Raw genomic sequence first — 19,121 nt, 5'->3', positions numbered from 1 at the left:
GGCGCCCCGGTTCTTTCCTGGCCATCCTCCCCCCCACCCCCGCCGGCTACGGGCGCAGACCCCGCGGGCGGGCAAGGCAGGGCAGGCCGGGCAGGCGAGCGGGGGGCGTCCGGGTCTCTCCCTCCCTCCCCGCCGCCGCCGCTGGGCTCAGCCGGGCTGCCCGGCTCCTCCTCCTCCTCCTCCTCTTGCCGCTTCCCGGGCGGTGCCAGGCGGCGGGGGCGGCGCGTCGGCCGAGGCGGAGCAGGCGAGGCTCCGGGCGAACAAAGAGCGCCGGCCGGCCGGGGCGGAGGGGCGCTCGGGCCATGCGGGGCGGCGGCCGGGGCGGCCGGAGCTCAGCCGGGCGCATGGCCGGAGTAGCAGCCGGAGGAGGAAGAGGAGGCGCAGGGAGCGGCGGCGGCGGCGGGCGGGCGTGAAGCGGCGGCGCTGCCAGCTGCGGGCCACGGGCGCTCGCTCCTCTTGCCAGGCCGGGAGGGGATGGCGGCGGCGGCGGCGGCGGCGGCGGGGGTGAGCTACTCGCCGCCCTGGTGGGTCAACCTGCTGCATCGCCTGCCGCACTTCAGCCTGAGCTGGGAGGCCGCACCCGACGAGTTCCGGCCTGAGGACGCCCAGTACCAGCAGGTCAGCCCGGCGGGGTCGCGGCGGCTCCCCTCGCTCGGCCCCTCCTGCGAGGGCCGGCAGACCCATCCTCCCCAGCTGAGCGGGGGACCCAGCATTCCCAACTGAGCGGGGAGACCCATCATTCCCATCTGAGCGGGGAGACCCATCCTCCCCAGCTAAGCGGGGACCCATCATTGCAACTGAGCGGGGAGACCCATCCTCCCCAGCTAAGCGGGAGACCCATCCTCCCCAGCTAAGCGGGGACCCATCATTGCAACTGAGCGGGGAGACCCATCCTCCCCAGCTAAGCGGGTAGACCCATCCTCCCCAGCTAAGCGGGGACCCATCATTGCAACTGAACGGGGAGACCCATCCTCCCCAGCAGCGAGGGAGACCCATCCTCCCCAGCCGAGCTGCAGACCCATCCTCCCCAGCCAGCCTCCTTTGCAGCTGCCAGCTCAGCCGGATGACTTTCGGCTCTCCTCCCCCAACCCCCTTGGTCCGTGGCTGGGAGCGATGGGGCCTGGTGGGGGGCTTCCTGGGTGTGGGGGGGATTCTTTCTATTTGGGGGTGTGTGAAGCCTTCGCCGTCTTGCGTGGTTCCCGCCGCCCGGTGTTACGTGCGGCGCCCCGATTCTCCCTTCGCCCCCCTCTTTCCTTTCCCTCCCCAAACTTTTCTCCCGGCCCCCGCGGATCTTTCCAAAGCTGCTTTTCGCGGGGAGGGGGACCCGAGAAGCAACTGGGTCGGGGGTTTCCTCCCCTCCCCTGGAGCCCCCTCCCCCAAGCCTTTCCTGATCTGCTGCTTTCCCTTTCATCTCTGCCCGGGAGCCCCCCCTCCCCCTCCCGCTCCCAAGCGCTGCTTTAACCTCGATTCCTGGCTAGTCTTTCCCTAGGAAGGAGGGGAGGGGGAGGAGGGGAAACTGAAGGGGGTCTCTGAATTCTGAAAGCCGCCTATTTCTCCCCCCCCCCTTCCGGAAATAGCGGCTGGTGAGAGGACCCATCCCCAAAGCCCAGGGGTGGTTAGTTGCATCCTGGTTTGCCTCCCTCCCCCAGTTCCAAGGTTGAATTGGAGCATGGCCAGTCCCTGTGTGTGAATTCCCCGCTTGGTTCTGCTTCCCTGGAAGAGCCGCCTTCCTGTAGCATTCCCAAGAACCCCCCCCCCCCTTAGAGAGGGAGGCCTTGGGGTTTGAGGAGGGGGAGTGGGTGGGGGAGGGTCTCTGAGAGCTGCCATTGTTAGTCTGCCTGGAGGGAACCTGAGGTCCTGTTGTTATTCTATGAAGGAAGGAAGGAAGGAAGGAAATATAGATAGAAAGAGGGAGGGAGGGAGAAAAGGAAGAAAGAGGGGGAAAGAGAGAAGGAAGGGAATATAGACAGAAAGAGGGAAGGAGGAAGAAAAGGAAGAAAGAGGGAAAGAAGAGGGAGAAAGAGAAAGAAGGAAATGTAGAAAGAGGGAGAGAGAGAGAGAAAAGAAAGAAATGGAAAGAAGAGGGGAAAAGAGAGAAGGAAGGAAATACAGATAGAAAGAGGGGAAGAAAAGGAAGAAAGAGGAAAGGAGGAAGAGGGAGAAATAGAAGGAAGAAAATATAGATAAAGGGAGGGAGGAAATATAAATAAAGAGAAGGGGAAGGAGGGAAAAGGGGAAGGAAGGGAGGGGGAGAGAAAGAGAAAGAAATAGAGGAAGAGAGGAAGGAAATAGAGATGGAAAGAGGGAGGGGGAGAGAGAGAAAAAGAAGAAAGAGGAAAGGAGGAAGAGTGAGAAGTAGAAGGAAGAAAATATAGATAAAGGGAGGGAGGAAATATAAATAAAGAGAAGGGGAAGGAAGGGAGGAGGAGAGAAAGAGAAAGAAATAGAGGAAGAGAGGAAGGAAATAGAGATGGAAAGAGGGAGGGAGAGAGAAAGAAAAGAAAGAGGAAAGGAGGAAGAGGGAGAAGTAGAAGGAAGAAAATATAGATAAAGGGAGGGAGGGAGGAAATATAAATAAAGAGAAGGGGAAGGAGGGAAAAGGGGAAGGAAGGGAGAGAGAGAGAAAGAAAGAGAGGAAGGAAGGAAAGAGAGAGCTAGAAATAGAAGAAGGGAGGAAGGAGGAGAGCAAATCCTGCTTGCTGAACCCCCTTCCTGGCCTTCCTTTCCGCCTCGCTTCCTCTTTTGGCTGCATCCCCAAGCCAAGTCTGCAGCAAGCGGCCTGTGGGAACACGTGCAGAATTTGGGGGGTGGTGTGTGTGTGTGTGTTGCAAATGACGTCATGATGGACGTCATCGCAGGCCGGCAGGCAAATCGGCCAAGGGGGCAGCAGGGGCGCCCATGGCTGCCTACCTGCCCTGCCAGCCTTTGCCTCCATCCCTCCCTCCCCCCCTCCCCCCCCCAGCTCCAGCCAGGCCTTCCAGCACCGCCTGCTCCCCCCCCCTCAAAAAAAATGGAGAAGGGGCTGGAGAGTGGGAAGGGGCTTTACTCTGCCTCCTAAGCCAGCCGCATCTCCAACAGAATTGCAAAAAAAAAATTGGTTCCTTGGTGGAATTTGGTGCTTAAAAATGGCTGGAAGGATCCCTCCTCCGACCCCCCCCCCCTCCAAAGAATATTGCAGAGTTGGAGGCTTGAGGGCAGGATAGGCGGGAAGGGGGGCTTCCCTTTTCCCTGCGTGCTTTGCCTCTTCCTTCCCTCCTAACGGATTCACGACGACGATGAGCCATTTTATTTGATTTTATTTTATTTATTCTCCTCCAGTATCCCGTTTTCTCTTTCATCCTTCCTTCCCCTTTGCTCAGCCTTGCAACGGTTTCAGTGTAGGGGGGGGGGTAGAGATCGATAGAGATCTTCTCTTCCCTCAAATGAAAATATCCCAAAAGGTAGGGAGCTGTAGTGTGTGTGTGTGTGGGTCCTCCGAGGTCTTCCCCCTTTGGGGAATAACCCCCCTTTCCTTGGTGCCGCTTCTGGCCTCCAGCATCTTTATTTTAGCCCCATTCAACCTCTGGGTGAACGGGATTGGCTTAAAGCCCCCCAAATGTTGTTTCAAAAATCCCCTTTCTAGGTGTCCCTCCCTAATTAAGGTTTGTCTGTTTGTCCAGCTCTGGTAAAGGTTTCTGTAGACCCTTTGAAGGACTCGTGAAGCCCCTGTAAATCATGGAGGTTGGAGTTATTGCTTGCCGATGTGAAGGGCTAAATAAATTACATCATCCTATTCCTCCTGCAACCCAAGTCATTTCCTTCCTTCTCCGACTGCAAACGCAAACTCCGATTTCTAGTCACTTTTTCCTTCCTTCCTTCCTTCCTTCCTTCCTTCCTTCCTTCCTTCCTTCCTTCCTTCCTCCCTCCCTCCTGATTCTTTTTCCTTCCTTCCTTCCTTCCTTCCTTCCTTCCTTCCTTCCTTCCTTCCTCCCTCCTGATTCTTTTTCCTTCCTTTCTTCCATCCTTCCTCCCTCCCTCCCCCCTTCCTCCCTTCCTGCTCTTCTTCCTTCCATCCTTCCTTCCTTCCATCCATCCTTCCTTCCATCCCTACTTCCTTCCATCCTTCCTTCCTTCCATCCTTCCTCCCTTCCTATTCTTTTTCCTTCCTTCCTTCCTCCCCTCCCTTCCCCCTTCCTCCCTTCCTGCTCTTCTTCCTTCCATCCTTCCTTCCTTCCTTCCTCCCTCCCACCCTCCTTCCTGATTCTTTTTCCTTCCTTCCTTTCTTCCTTCCTCCCTCCCTTCCCCTTCCTCCCTTCCTGCTCTTCTTCCTTCCATCCTTCCTTCCTTCCATCCATCCTTCCTTCCATCCCTACTTCCTTCCATCCTTCCTTCCTTCCATCCTTCCTCCCTTCCTATTCTTTTTCCTTCCTTCCTTCCTCCCCTCCCTTCCCCCTTCCTCCCTTCCTGCTCTTCTTCCTTCCATCCTTCCTTCCTTCCATCCATCCTTCCTTCCATCCCTACTTCCTTCCATCCTTCCTTCCTTCCCTCCTTCCTTCCATCCTTCCTCCCTTCCTATTCTTTTTCCTTCCTTCCTTCCTCCCCTCCCTCCCCCTTCCTCCCTTCCTGCTCTTCTTCCTTCCATCCTTCCTTCCTTCCTTCCTTCCTTCCTTCCTTCCTTCCTTCCTTCCTTCCTTCCTTCCTTCCTTCCTTCCTTCCCTACTTCCTTCCATCCTTCCGTCCTTCCATCCATCCCTCCTTCCTTCCATCCATCCTTTCTCCCTTCCTATTCTTTTTCCTTCCCTCCTTCTTCCCTATTCTTTTTCCTTCCTCCCTTTCTCCCTCCCTATTCTCTTTCTTTTGCCTCCCTTTCTCCCTCCCTCCTTCTTGTATTCAGTAGTGAGATACTAGTTCTTGATTTAGGACCGTGTCGCCCCTTGGGGTGATTGCCTGACTTTTGCTATGTTGCATTCAGGTCTCTCTTTGTTCCAGTTTTGTGTCCTTCCGTGCTCCGAGCACCAGACAACAGAAAGCCTCATTTAGCAAAGAGGTCACTGAGAATGCAGGCAAAACCATTCGGAACAGGAGAGTTAATCATAACCACTTTCTCTTTTTATTAACCCGTCCTTGTGACCACACGCTGGAGAGGTTAAAGTACACACGGGCTCTCTGGGTGTGTGTCAACACAAGAGACCTGGTTTCTTTATCTTTGGGGTAGCAATAGAGGAGAATATTTGTAACTGGGGTGGAAAATGAAGGATGTTAGAAGGGAGGGGCTTAGCAAGGAGGAGGAGGAGGAGGACTGCGTGGTCCTTAGTGGTCTCAGAGCTTGGTTGTTTTCTTGCAGACGTTTCATGACCCAACTAGATAACATCATCAGTGCTAGAAGGGAGGGGGGTTTGCAGGGAGGAGGAAGATGAGGAGGACTGTTGGGTCCTTAGGGGTCTCTGAGCTTGGTTGTTTTCCTAACAGACGTTGGCATGACCCACCTAAGTAACATCATCAGTGCTAGAAGAGGGAAGAATTTGCTCCCTACTTATATACAAACCTGTTCTAGCATTGATGATGTTACTTAATTTGGTCATGAGATGTCTGCAAGAAAACAACCAAGCTCAGAGACCACTAAGGATATCTCTTTTAAGGTAAGTCAGCATACTTCTGAGTTGGATGTGTTGTTAGGACTGATGTGTTGTTGGATGTGTTGTTAGTATTTGTAGAAATGTGGGACAAGGCAAATGAAACGAAATAAACAAACCAGGACATTATTTTGCAAAAGCCCAAAATGGCCTGTTTTTTTTTTTTTTCCACCCTTGTAATCTTTTCCTAGTTCTGGGTATGGAAACTTCAGCATAAAAATTCCCGCCAAGCTGTGTCTTTTTCCTCACTTCGCTTGAGAGACCCTCAGGCACAGAATAATTCTTGGCACGGTTTGTCTGTTCCTGCTTCTGGAATTTTCATTGGTGGATTTCGCTGGTCCTGCAAAAGTTGGAATTAGATTACATCTGTTCCAGCTGAATCTGTTTTTATCATTGCGGCGGGTTGCGTGGATTTATACATTTGACTTATTTTCAGGTTTATTTCGTCGCCGCCGCCGGTCCTTGGTTGCAAACGATCCTGGGAATTGCAGTTGTGTTCCAGGCGTTTTAAGGAATCTTTTCAGCACCCTTGACAGTTCCTGAGAATCACTGAGGGTAGCTGGAAAAGTTCGAAATATTGGCCAGATCTCGAAGAGAGACTTTAAAATTGTCCCTGGATAAGCAATAGTTGGATTATTAAGGAAAAGCTGTTACGAACCTGGATGTTTTTTTAAAAAAACAAATTTATAAAAGTTTTTTTTTAAAAAACCTTTACTCAAATGACCCCCATCTTGCTTCAACAAGCTTATCCCCTTACAACAGAGATCTCCAAACTTGGCAACTTTAAGACTGGTGGACTTCAACTCCCAGAATTCTCCAGCCAGCATAGCTTACTCTCTTGTAATCCCTTCCTCTGCAATCTCTCTCCACTTTAGGAGATTAAGTGAGAGAAAAAGCAGGCATAGTTGGCTGGGGAATTCTGGGAGTTGAAGTCCACCGGTCTTAAAAGTTGCCAAATGTTAGAAAAATTGCCTTTTTAGCAATTTTTGCAATGTAATAATTAGCAATTTTTGCAATTTAATAATTGGGAGATCCATTTCTTTATGTCGACTCTTCCAACCTCCCTTGTTCCTCCCTTTTAAGGGGATGGAAAATTCAACTTTCCTATGTTTTTTTCCCCAACCTCCAATTTTCCGGGGGAAGGACTTTTATCAATCTGCTACTGTCGACAATTTGAATGTGGTGGTAGCTGATAAAAAAGATTCCAACTTTTTGGGGTGGGTGGGGGAAAATGTGAACAAAGCACGCTGGAATGCATAATCTGAAGTTTCTCTTGCACCATTTTTCGCTTTAATATTATATATTTGGGCAATTTATTCGGGTTCCGGTTTGATTTGGAATTCGCATCCCTCCCAAATACAGGCAGTTCTTGATTTATGACAGTTCACTTAGTGACCAAAGTTACAGTGGCATTGAAAAAGTGACTGATGGCTGTTTTCCGTACTTACAATCGTTATGGCATCCCCGTGGTCATGAGATCAAAATTCAGAGGCTTGGCAACTGACATGTACTTAGGACGGTTGCCACCCTCTGATGAGCAAAGTCAAATGGGAAGCCAGATTTACTTAACGAACATGTTACTAAATTTAACAACCATGGAGATTCACTTACCAACGGCAGAAAGAAAGTTCATTAAATGGGGCAAAATTCCCTTAACCAGGTTCCCACAAACGAAGTCAATGCGGGAAGCCAGATTTGCTCAGAATTTATCAGTGTGATTTGGTATAACGACTCTTGTGATTTGCTTATAAACCTTGTCAAAAAAACAACAACAAGGTGGTAAAATTGGAGCCAACTCCCATAACCACCTCCTTGTATAGCCATGGAAATTCTGTGTCTTCCAACTCTGTTGTAAGTGAAGGACATCCCTGTTTGTGTGTTCTTAACATTGTTTAGCCCTGATTTCTCCATCGCTAGACTTGCTCTATACAATGCTCCGACACTGGACGTTTTTAAGAAGAGATTGGATAGCCAATTGTCTGAAATGGGATAGGGTTTCCTGCCTGAGCAGGGGTTGGACTAGAAGACCTCCAAGGTCCCTTCCAACTCTATAATTCTATTCTATTCCTATTCTATTCTTCTCTATATTCTATTCTTTTCTATATTCTATTCTATTCTATTCCTATTCTTCTCTATATTCTATTCTATTCTATATTCTATTCTTTTCTATTCTATTCGATTCTTCTAATTTTAATTCTGTTTATCATTGGAGGTTTTAAGAAGAGACTGGACAGCTACCTGTCTGAAATAGTATTCTCTCTTCTCTATATTCTATTCTATTCTCTATTCTGTTCTCTATTTTCTTTTTTATTCTCCATTCTATTCTATTCTTCTCTTCTCTTCTCTTCTCTTCTCTTCTCTTCTCTTCTCTTCTATTCTATTCTATCCTATCCTATCCTATCCTATCCTATTCTATTGCATGGGTGAAAGGCTGGCCAGCTTCTTGATAGATTGCTCATCTTGGTTAGGAACCTCGGTTAGTTAAGCAATGGTGCACACTTGGTTCCCGTCCTGTCACGGGAGCATCTGTCTCAGCATAAAACTACAGTGAATCACCAGGTTCCCGTTAAAAAAAACCGAAAAAGAGAGCGAGGGGAAATATTTAAGATCAAGCTCAGTTGCACAAGAATACATGCTGGCTATAATTAAAATTACAGGCACAGACACAGAAGCTTTAGGGATTCCATTGGCTGATATCTTGCTTGTTAGCATTTATCACAATGGCTCACAAAATTAGCCCAGTTGTAAGGAGACTGTTACTGAATCTATTTATTTATTTATTTCAAAGGAGGACTATTTCAGGTTTTGGACATGAATAGGGAAGATAACTGTGCTTTTGAGTTTGGTTTCTTTTCTTAGAAACCAAAGATTTTGTGACCCAACTAGATAACATCATCAGTGCTAGAAGGGAGTGGGGGTTTTGTGGAGAGGGGGAGGAGAACTGTGGGGTCCTTGGTGCTCTCTAAGCTTGGTGGTTTTCTTGCAGATATTTCATGACCTAACTAGGTAGCATCATCAGTGCTAGAAGGGAGAGGGGATTCAGGGAGGAGGAGGAGGAGGAGGAGGAGAACTGAAGGGTCCTTGGTGCTCTCCAAGCTTGGCTTTTATTTTCTTACAGATGTTTCATGACCCAACTAGGTAACATCATCAGTGCTAGAAGAGAATGGACTTTTCTCTCTGAGCAAACTTCTAGCGCTGTTGATGTTACCTAGTTGGGTCATGCAAGAAAACAGCCAAGCTCCAAGCAACCAAGGACCCCAGAATTAAGCAATGCGTGTTTTTCTGCAGTGGGGACTTCACCAGGAATTGGTGTCAGATCTTCTGCAGGCAGGGACTTTCCCAACCCAGGTCGCCACCCCGTAGGGCAGTCACCCCAAACCTTTCTCTCCCTAGATGGGCAAGACTTCAGTCCTCAACCCAATGAGTTGCTCTGATCAGTTGCAGCTCTGACACACACACAAATCTTTCTATACGACTTGTATTTGCTTTCTTTGGTCTGGCTTGGGAGTGTCTTCATATCTCCAGGTCAACAAACAGCTGGTGCAATAAACGTTTGTCATATTCCTGTGAACTTTGTATTGGGTGCAACTTCTACTGTAATACCATCTCTCTCTCTCTCTCTCTCTCTCTCTCTCTCTCTCTCTCTCTCTCTCTCTCTCTCTGTGTGTGTGTGTCCTTTTCCCATAACCTTTTCCAAATGGGTCACCTTGGAAGGAAGAGTTTCTCAAAGCTTCACTTGGAATAGTTTGGCCCATGTTGCTATCTTCATCTCTTGTCTTCTCACCCAAAAAATGTTCTCACCAACAAAAGTTGGTTGAAGGCAAACATCTGGGCTTGTAGGACCCAAAACATTTATCAGAGCCATGAAATCTGCAATACAAGCCATCTTCAGACTAGTGGTTGTATTATTATTATTATTATTATTATTATTATTATTATTATTATTATTATTATTATTATTATTATTATTATTATTATTATTATTATTATATTTATTTCTTGGTAGCTCCAATTCCTTCTTACTGGTTTTGGGGGAGAGAAGAAGAAGCAGTTGTAAAGTACTAAAGTCAGGGAGGAATATTTGTGATCCAGGATTATCTCCAGAGGACCCATATCTGAATCTTGGGTAGCTCTTTTGGATCCAGCCTTTATAGCACGAGATATTTTTAGAGCCAATAATACCAATTATTGTGTCATGGAGCTGAAGGCAAAGCGCCTGAAGAGTTGTGAGTCGCTCAAACTCCAACGAAGTAATTACATAGTAGAGTCAATTGTTGCTAGCAATAAACGGCGTTATTCTTTCTAATAGCTTCTGGCCTTTATTTCTATAGCAATTTAAGAGGCCTTGAAGGGAAAAAAAAAAGTATATGATGTAATCTCATTTGTCTTATTTTCGGTTCCCTGTGTGATGCATGCGAACAAATGCATATTTCGAGAAAGGGAAACCACTTAATGTATTCTCTGGTTACTCTTCGTATTGAATTGTTTTGGGGCTGTGTAATGTGGACAGGAAAGCGATATCTCAGCAGGAAGTTGAATTTTCCAAGCATCTGTTTTTACTGTTTCTCTCAGTTTGAACCAGGGGAAAATTTTTACACATTTAAAAAAAAAATTAAAAATAGCTTTCCAGAAATCAGAGCCCATTTCTATTACTGCTGATAAAATCTGTTGTTGTTGTTTGTTTTTGCACTGTGGAAAGGTATTAAAAGACATTTCTGGAAATTTCCACCTTTTCGCTGGGAGTTGCTGTGTTTTGCAATGATATTCAGGGTTAATTTTCGATGAACGGCATTCAAACTGGTTTGTCTCCTGATGTGGCACTGGGTGGCCACACAATCTCTGCTAACCAGGGCTAGTTAAAGTGACTACAGTAGAGCTAGTCCTTGGCTTATGACCACAATGGAGTCCAAAATGTGTTGTCGCTAAGCAAGGCCTTTGAATTGCCATAGTTGTTAAATGAATTATGCAGTCGTTAAACGAATCCAATTGGCAAACCTGTGTCCCCAGGATGCTGCAACCATCAACAACAAAAAAAGTGTCAGTTGCCAAAAAACCCTGAATTTTGATCCTGTGACTTAGGATATTACAATGGTTGTAAGTGCGAGCGGTGCCACCGAAATTTCAAACGGTTTTGTTGTAAGTCAAGGACTACCTGTATGTGTCGTTGCAAGCACAGGCCGATTCATGTACTACTTTGGAGACTTTACATTTTATTGTGATGTGTTTTTTAACCTTTTTTGTTTGTTTGTTGTTGTTGTTCCATTGAAATTTTAATCCAAGGAAGTGTTGGATCCGGTAAATCCTTTGGGGTGAAAAGGAAAATGCAGTCCCAGCGGGGATCCCATTTCCTTGGAGCTGTTTTATGTTGGGACTTCTTCCATGCCTCAAAAACAAGAAATCTGGAACCATCTCAGTAGTTTTGCTTTGAAAATCATGGAACAATGTGAATTTCGACCCAGACAATTTAAGGAAAAACTAATTTGCAAAACGGAAGCTTTCGGGTGCAAAAAATTTTTTTTTTCTTTGCTGGACAGAGGTGCCCTTGTTTTTCTATTAGTTTTTTTTTTTTTTGCCCCTCTTCGTAGACTTCCTTCCTTCCAAGAAACTCCACAATGCCTTTTTCGAAAGTTCACAACACAATTGTTCTGCTCTCCTCCGATTTCTGAAAATGTGGACCTTGTTCGTCGTAGCTGCCGGATCATCTTAAAACAGCAGAAATCCTTCAACAGAAAACTTCAGTTACATGGGTTGATTGTTCTCACTGTCAGAAAAATTTCTCCTTATTTCCATGTTGAATTCTTGGCTTCACAGCCTGTTGTGTAAATCCCCAAAATAAAATTAAAGTAAAATAAAATAAAAGAGGGACATCCTGGATTTCCCAGGGTGGCTCACCATTGGTTTGTTTGGGCTCCCAAGCGATCCACATCTGGCAGGACAGAGGTGGCCATCTGCGATACAGATGGACCCCCCCTCATCGCTCTTCTCAAGGCTTCCAAGTTTATTTTTAAGCTGCTTAATCATCCGAGGGGGAAAAAATAAATATTGTGCAGAGCCTTGAACACGGATGAATCACATGATGATTCAAAGTCCTCTGCACGCCAAGCCTGAGTGAAACACACACAAGAAAGAAAGAAAGAAAGAAAGAAAGAAAGAAAGAAAGAAAGAAAGAAAGAAAGAAAGAAAGAAAGAAAGAAAGCCAACTAGAGAAAGACACAAACTTCCTACAACTTAGGAATCTGTGCTAGTCATTTCTGGCTCCAGGGGGCCGGTGCTCATCTCCGTTTCAAAGCCGAAGAGCCAGCGCTATCCGAAGACGTCTCCGTGGTCATGTGGCCGGCAGGACTAAACGCCGAAGGCGCACGGAGGAATGCTGTTCCCTTCCCACCAAAGGAGTCCCTATTTTTCTACTTGCATTTTTTTACGTGCTTTCGAGCTGCTAGGTTGGCAGAAGCTGGTACAAGGAACCGGAGCTCACTCCGTGACGCAGCGCTAGGGATTCGAACCGCCGAACTGCCGACCTTCCTGATCGACGAGCTCAGTGTCTTAGCCACGGAGCCACCGCGTCCCTGATTTAAAATAGAACCAGAGGTGGTATTCACAACTTCTGGAGAACCGGTAGCGGAAAGTTTGAGTAGGTCGGAGAACCAGCCAATCCCGCCTCTGACTGGAGATTTTACAGGCTCCTTCCCCTGCCACGCCCACCAAGCCACGCCCACAGAACCGGTAGTAAAACCAAAATTGAGTCCCACCACTGAATAGAACCATCCCAAAAATAAATACATAATTTTGCAATAACTGGGCAAAGTAGCCTTGGTGTCTCCAGTGGAGAATTCCTACTCTCTGTGGCATGAAGTTGTGGACCAACAAAAGAGGAACGAAGATTTGTGCGCAGTTGTGGAAGGACCAGCGAGGAAATAAAAAGCTATTCAACCAGATTTTTGCTGTCAACAGTGGAATTCATGGTGAATGGGGGTTGGTGGTGGGGTGGAAAAGAAATGTGGACTGTTTCACTGAGCCGATATAAAAATGGAACAAGAGGCCTTTTTCAGGATTTAATAAATGGATTTGTGCGGAATATGAAAGCAAGCTTCTGAACAATTTCCATATTCCGGGTTTTTTTTTTTTCCCCTTCTCTCTATTTCAGACTTGTATTTTTGTATCTGCTCTCTCTTCTTCCCTCCCTTCTTGTTTTGGTGAGCCTTTTTGTAATGGTCATTAAGCAGATCTCTGCAGTCATTAAGTGAATCGCAATCCTTCCATGACTTTGCTTGTTGGAAGATGGAGGGAATGGTCTGAGCTTGCATGCAACTGTTGTAAACGCCTATTTGGGTTGCCAAATGCCCAAATTTGAATTCCATGATTCTGGAGTTGCTATGACGGTTGGTTGTAAGTAGTTAGATAGGTTTGTTGCTGTAGAAATGGCTTGGTTTGTACTATGACATCAAAGAAAAAAAGTTGAGCTTTGATGTTGTTATTTTATTCTACTGCAGCAAAGGGAAGCGGAAATCAACCCCTTTTCTTTCGTTTTCCACACTTTTTCCTTCTCTTTTTCCTCCCTGTCTTTCCTACTATTTTCTTTTGTATTTTCGTGTCTTATTTTTGTACCCGACGTCTGCAAGAAAACAAGGTCAGGGCTACAAATATTCTCCTTTATCGATATTTTTGTATCCTATAGTATTAATTCATAACTAAACTAAAAAAAAATTTTTTTTTGCACGAGGCTGTTTGAAGCAGGCAAAAGTTTTTGATTTTTGCATTCTAAGTCCTGGCGGTGAATTCCACTGGCTCATCCTAGAAAGGAGGACGGGATTGCTACAGAGAAAATGGCTGGATTGAGATAATATCCTCTGAAATTACAGTTGCATATGATCAGAGATAATTCTATGTAATTTCAAAGGTTTGCCTTGGCGTTTTGGTTTTTTCACCTTTCTCTCTCTCCCTCCCTCTCTCTCTCTCTCTCTCCACGGGTTGGAATAGACTAGAATTCAGGCCTGAAGAAAGAAAATCATTTGATCAGAAAAGCTCATGTTTAGGAAACAAGACCTAAATAGTGTTTGGATGTCAAAAACCCACTTTGAAAGCACGTAGATAATATGCCCTCCCCATAGAGAGAGAAATAAGTGAAAATAGGAAAATATTTGGCTTGTTTGACCGATTGCTGTTGCCAGAGGGCTGGGGTTATTGATTTATTTTTAATTTTTGTATATTGGCTTTTTATTTTTTAAGCTGCCCAGAGTCACTGAGGGTGACTGGGCGGCCATAGAACTTTTCTAAATAAAGAAATAAATGAAATAAGAAGAGGAAGAAGTATTGTGGGAGTTTGCCTCCTTGAGTTATTCGTAAAAATAATAAAGGTGGATATCAAATCAATAAACAGAAAGAATTGAAACTTGGTGTCTGGTGAAAAGATTAACCCCAGCGTAAAATTGAAGAATAACGGACTGCTCATTTAATATACAAATCTTATACTTGAATCGGCTGTGTAGGTAGTTCTCAACTTACAGCAAGTTCATTTAGTGACCGTTCAGAATTACAATAGCACTGAAAGTGACTTATTTTTCACACTTAACGACCATTGCAGCATCCCCACAGTCGGGTGATCAAAACTCTTGGCAACCAACTCATATTTATGATGGTGTTGTGGTTCGCCGGCAGTTGTTGCAGACGGCAGCGGAATTGGACAGTGAGGAAGAACAGGGACCAGGCAGGGAGTCTGGAGAGGAGTTGGACAAGGGTCCTGCATCCCATGCAGGGATGGGGCCAGGACCATCGGGGAGTGGGGTGCTGCCTCTGGAGCCTCCGGAGTCTGGCAGCAGCGAGGCAAAGGAACAAGGGGAGCCTGTTCCCAGTGCGTGCTTGCTCAGAGCTGCTAGAAGGTGAGAGCAGCTGAAACAAAAGGGGCAACTCGGGAGTAAGGCTTGAAGGTGATTGGCCCTCCCATGCGTTATAAAAGACAGGCAAAGATGACGAAACCTTTGCAGGAAGCAAAGTCGTTCATTTAGTTCAGATTCATTCTTGAAGCTCTTTGTACTTTGGCTGGTTTCTTTTCTAGTTCATTTGATACTTCTGTTTTTGGCCGCATTTCACAGCACTGAGAGGTGGGTGCTTATCTTGGGGGGACTGTTTAAGATTAGTTCTGGCTGGGAATGAAAACAGTTCCCAGCATTGCAATAAAATAGGTTTTGCTTTTAAAACAAGTTTGTGATTAAGTACGTTGGACGAAGCCTGGGTCAGAACAGACAGTCACAGTGTCCCTGGGGTCAGATGATCCCCCTTTGCGACCTTCCGACAGGCAAAGTCAATGGGGAAGCTAGATTCACTTAACAGCCGGTCACTAACTGAGAAACCACAGTGATTCGTTTAACAACTCTGCCCCCAAAAGTGGTTAAAATGGGGCAAAACTCACTTAGCCGTGTCTTGCTTAGCCGCATGAAATCCCGGGCTCCATTGGGGGTCGTAAGTCGAGGTCTACCCTGCACCCGTAACCAGAAACGGAACCCAGGATGGACTTCAGGCCTTCTCTTTGGGTATCAGAGATGCGACTCGGGGCACACCGTTTGAGAGATGCCACACCGACATGCTCTTCTTGCAACTCTGCACGACGACAGATTTCTTTGCACCTGCGCCCAGTTGTGAATTATTCGTGTGGTGCAGGGGGGGGAAAAAAAGTATTTTGAGATGCATGAGTTGCGTTTCTAAAAATATTTGCTGGAGTCAGGTACTTCTGTATGTACGCCTGACAAAGGGAAGCTTTGATGGTTCAGTTTAGGATGGATCCAACTGGCCTCTCTCCAAGTGACAAATGATAGAAGAGAAAATACGATTTATCTTTGGTCTCCTAACTCTGTAAAGCTTGGTCAGATACAGATAAACAGAGTTGGAAGGGACCTTGTAGGACTGTAGGTCATCTAGTCCAACCCCCCGCCCAAGCAGGAGATCCTACACCATTTCTGACCAATGGAAGTCCAGTCTCTTCTTGGAAGCTTCCAGGGATGAAGCTCCCACAACTTCTGAAGGCAACTTCTGTTTTGTTGGTTGATGGTTCTCCCTGCCAGAAAGTTTCTCCTTATTTCAAGATTGAATCTCTCCTTGGTCAGTTTCCATCCATTATTCCTTATCTGGACTTCAGGTGCTTTGGAGAATAGCTTGATCCCTTCGTCCTCTCTGTGGCAGACCCTCAAATATTGGAAGACCGCTATCCTGTCACCCTGGTCCTTCACTAGACTAGCCAGGCCCAGTTCCTGCAACCGTTCATCGTTCATCATGGTCTTTTGAGAAACTCACTCTCTGGCCTATAACATTGCTCTCTTTCTTCACCCAGTCCTCTATTTTTTGACTTTGTGCAAAACCACCTTCTAACGTTTGTCCAGGTCTCTTAAAATCCCAAAGCGGCCTGTTTCTTAGGATTTCTTTATCAGCCACAACTCACACCTGCATTCCGTTAGGGTTAAACCTTCAGTCCCACCAAATCAATCCCTGTAATTAGTGAGTATTTTCACCCTTCATTTCCTGGGTTCTTTTTCCTTCTTGGGGTGTTCGATATTCCGCCAGGTCAAGAAAGATTCACATCCAGCTCTTTTCTCGCCTACCTGACCAGTTTTAATACATGACTGAGTTTCTCAAGGGAGATCAATAGCTTTCATGCCAGGGCAGTGAATTGTGATTTGCGTTGCCATAAATTAAAGAGAGGAGGTTTGTTTTTCCTGGCTGTGTAAAATATCGAGCATCCCTGCAGGATGGCATCTGGGCTTCTTCTTAACCTGGAGAATTGATGGGTCAGTGCTCAGTTTCGTGCAGGAATGTGGCGTGATTTAAGGGTGTGTTGCAGGAAAAATCACACTTGTATTGCACATTTCAGGTAACAATGTCCTTTCCAGCCTATATACACAACTCAGTCCTACCTGAACTTCCTGGTCTCTAGGTGTGTTTTGGATCTATAACTCTGAAAATTCCCAAGATAGATAGATGGATGGATAGATAGATGGATAGATGGATTGGATTGGATAGATGATGGATAGAAGGATGATAGAGACAGATGGATAGGTGGGTTGGTTGGTGGGTAGATGGATGATAGATAGGTAGGTAGGTAGGTAGGTAGGTAGGTAGGTAGGTAGATAGATAGATAGATAGATAGATAGATAGATAGATAGATAGATAGGATAAATAGATAGATAGATAGATGATAGATAGATAGATAGATAGATAGATAGATAGATAGATAGATAGATAGATAGGATAAATAGATAGATAGATAGATGATAGATAGATAGATAGATAGATAGATAGATAGATAGATAGATAGATAGATGAGAAAGAGAGATATTTCCTTCTAATGTCCCTTAAAGCTCCAAATATTTTGCTGTGTCAACATCAGGATCAACCTAAGCATGTTTTTTTTTTATATATAAATAAAAGGAGAAAATTACGGGCAGCCCAGTTCAAAATACGATTCCCAAAAAGATGTTCCTACCTCTTAAGGGATTTTCTAGGGCGAAATCACTTTTTGACTCGTCATTCTTCCTTAATGTTGCAAGTTGGAGGAAAAAGCAATGGAAAATAATGACATGAAATGAAAAGGCCAAAGGCCCCGTGATGCTGGATCCTCTTTGTGGCTGAATTCTGGACTCTTTCTGCTCCCCAGCAAATACTTAGGGTCCTGCTTACATCTTAATGACTGTATAAAGAGAGGAGACGTCAGGCTTTCCGTTCAGGAGCTGTGGATTTTTCTTTTTAACTTTCTCTGAGGCTGAAATAAATACTGCCTTGTCCTTAATTTAGAGCCTTTCAAGAGAGATGTGTGACTGAGCTGTGCGAACAGCCCGATTCTTCATTTCCTTGTTATTAAAAGAACAGAAGTTTTCTTCCGCCTAACAACAAGGATGGAGCATTGTGGTTAATGAACACAACTGAACAACAACAACAACAACAAAAAAGCTGAACAAAACTCCACACTGGCAATAAGAAGGGCATCTGGCCAGTAAACACTCTGTTCCATTCACTCCATTCAAAGAATGGACGTCTTTCCTGGATCCAGAGCCAGGTGAAAATGAGGTCTTAAGGATGTCCACATTTCCAGTTCTTGTTTGAGGCATTCCCCCCTCTCTTTTTTTTTGGCTCTTTTGTTTCTGCACTTCCCTGAGTTGGGGATCCTCAAAAGTCCTTCTTTCAGTTGCCTTTGGATCCGCTCCAGGAGGTTATCTCACCTGTCTGTGTTTATAAAATGCCTTCAAGCCTTGAAGAGGCAGCGTCTCCTGCAGTGATAAACCTTTGGGTTACGTGGATTTGGTGTGGCGCTTTGAATCAGGAAGCATATTGTTCGTTTTGAAAAGAAGGAAGGAAGGAGGCAGGGAGGAAGAGAGTAGGAAGGAAAAAGAGGGAGGGAAGGAAGGGAGGGTGGAGGGAGGAAGAGAATAGGAAAGAAAAAAAGGTGGAAGAAGGAAGGAGGGAGGGAAGGGAAGGAGGGAGGAAGACTAGGAGGGAAAAAGAGGGAGTGAAGGAAGGAAAGAAGGAGGGAGGGAGGAAGAGAGGAAGGAAGAGGAGGCAGAAGGAGGGAGGGAGGAAAAAAGAGGGAGAAGGAAGAAGGAAGGAAGAGAGGAAGGAAAAAGAAGGAAGGGAGGAAGAGAGTAGGAAAGAAAAAAGGCAGAAAAAGGAACAAGGGAGGGAAGGAAGGAGGGAAGAAGAGAGTAGGAAGGAGAAGGGGAGCTTAGGGAGGGAGGGAGGAGGAAGAAGGAATTGGAAGGAAAAAGAGGGAGTGAAGGAAGGAAAGAAGGAGAAAGGGAGGAAGAGAGGAAGGAAAAAAGGAGAAGAAGGAAAGAGGGAGGAAGAGCGTAGGAAGGAAAAAGAGGGAGGGAAGGAAGGAAGGAAGGAGGAAGAGAGTAGGAAGAAAAAAAGGGAGAAGAAGGAATGAGGGAGGGAAGGAAAGGAAGGAGGGAGGGAGGAAGAGAGTAGGAAGGAAAAAAAGGAGAGAAGAAGGAATGAGGGAGGGAAGAAGGAAGGAAGGGAAGGAAAAACCCCCACCTCTACCAGAAAATCCATCTTTTCAGCAAGTGTGTTAACCTGACAAGCTGTCAGAAGCTAAGCTTCATTTAATCATGGCTTAGTCTTTGGGGAGATGTCACTACAAATGTCATTCAAAGTGTGACAGATATTTTTCTAAATTATTGTTCTGTGGAGGTGCAATCGGCCCATTACAGAGGTAATAGAAAAGAGGATCATCCCTGCAGAAACAGATAATAATTTTCAGAGCAGGTTCTTGCCCGAAAAGGTGCTTTTCTATGTTTATTTACTTACTTATTTTATAGGATTTGTATGTGACTCCCTCCTTCTTTACTTCCGGGTGGCTCGTAATAACAACGATGATGATATCAGCGTAGAAAGATGCAATCAAAAATCAAAAACTAGCAAAATAGAATGAATACTATAATATTGACATAAAAGCTATCCATCAACACAGAATCGCTGTGAAATTAAGCAGTTCTTGGGCACAATCGAGAGCAGCAGATTGTCCAA

At 45.8% G+C, this 19,121-nt stretch overlaps 1 protein-coding gene across 3 annotated transcripts in view; it reads left to right on the top strand.

Moving 5' to 3' along the window:
• The first annotated feature begins 214 nt into the window (after positions 1-214).
• The window catches only part of TTYH3 (tweety family member 3), a 52,986-nt gene continuing 34,079 nt past the window's right edge, over positions 215-19,121 (top strand). For 2 of the 3 annotated variants that reach the window (XR_015739577.1, XM_087912899.1), the window contains exon 1: positions 276-618. Coding sequence is in view for 2 of the 3 variants with exons in the window: in XM_087912899.1 (XP_087769025.1) it covers positions 475-618 (144 nt within the window). In the remaining variant the exon portion in view is untranslated. Of the gene's footprint in view, positions 619-19,121 lie in introns of all 3 variants that reach the window. The other variant, XM_087912900.1, reaches the window with a different exon arrangement.

The sequence above is a fragment of the Pseudonaja textilis genome, chromosome 14 (genome assembly GCF_049901715.1).
Source record: "Pseudonaja textilis isolate UNSWEBS1 chromosome 14, rPseTex1.2, whole genome shotgun sequence".
NCBI classification, from domain to species: Eukaryota; Metazoa; Chordata; class Lepidosauria; order Squamata; family Elapidae; genus Pseudonaja; species Pseudonaja textilis.
This window is presented reverse-complemented; position numbering and strand designations above follow the sequence as displayed.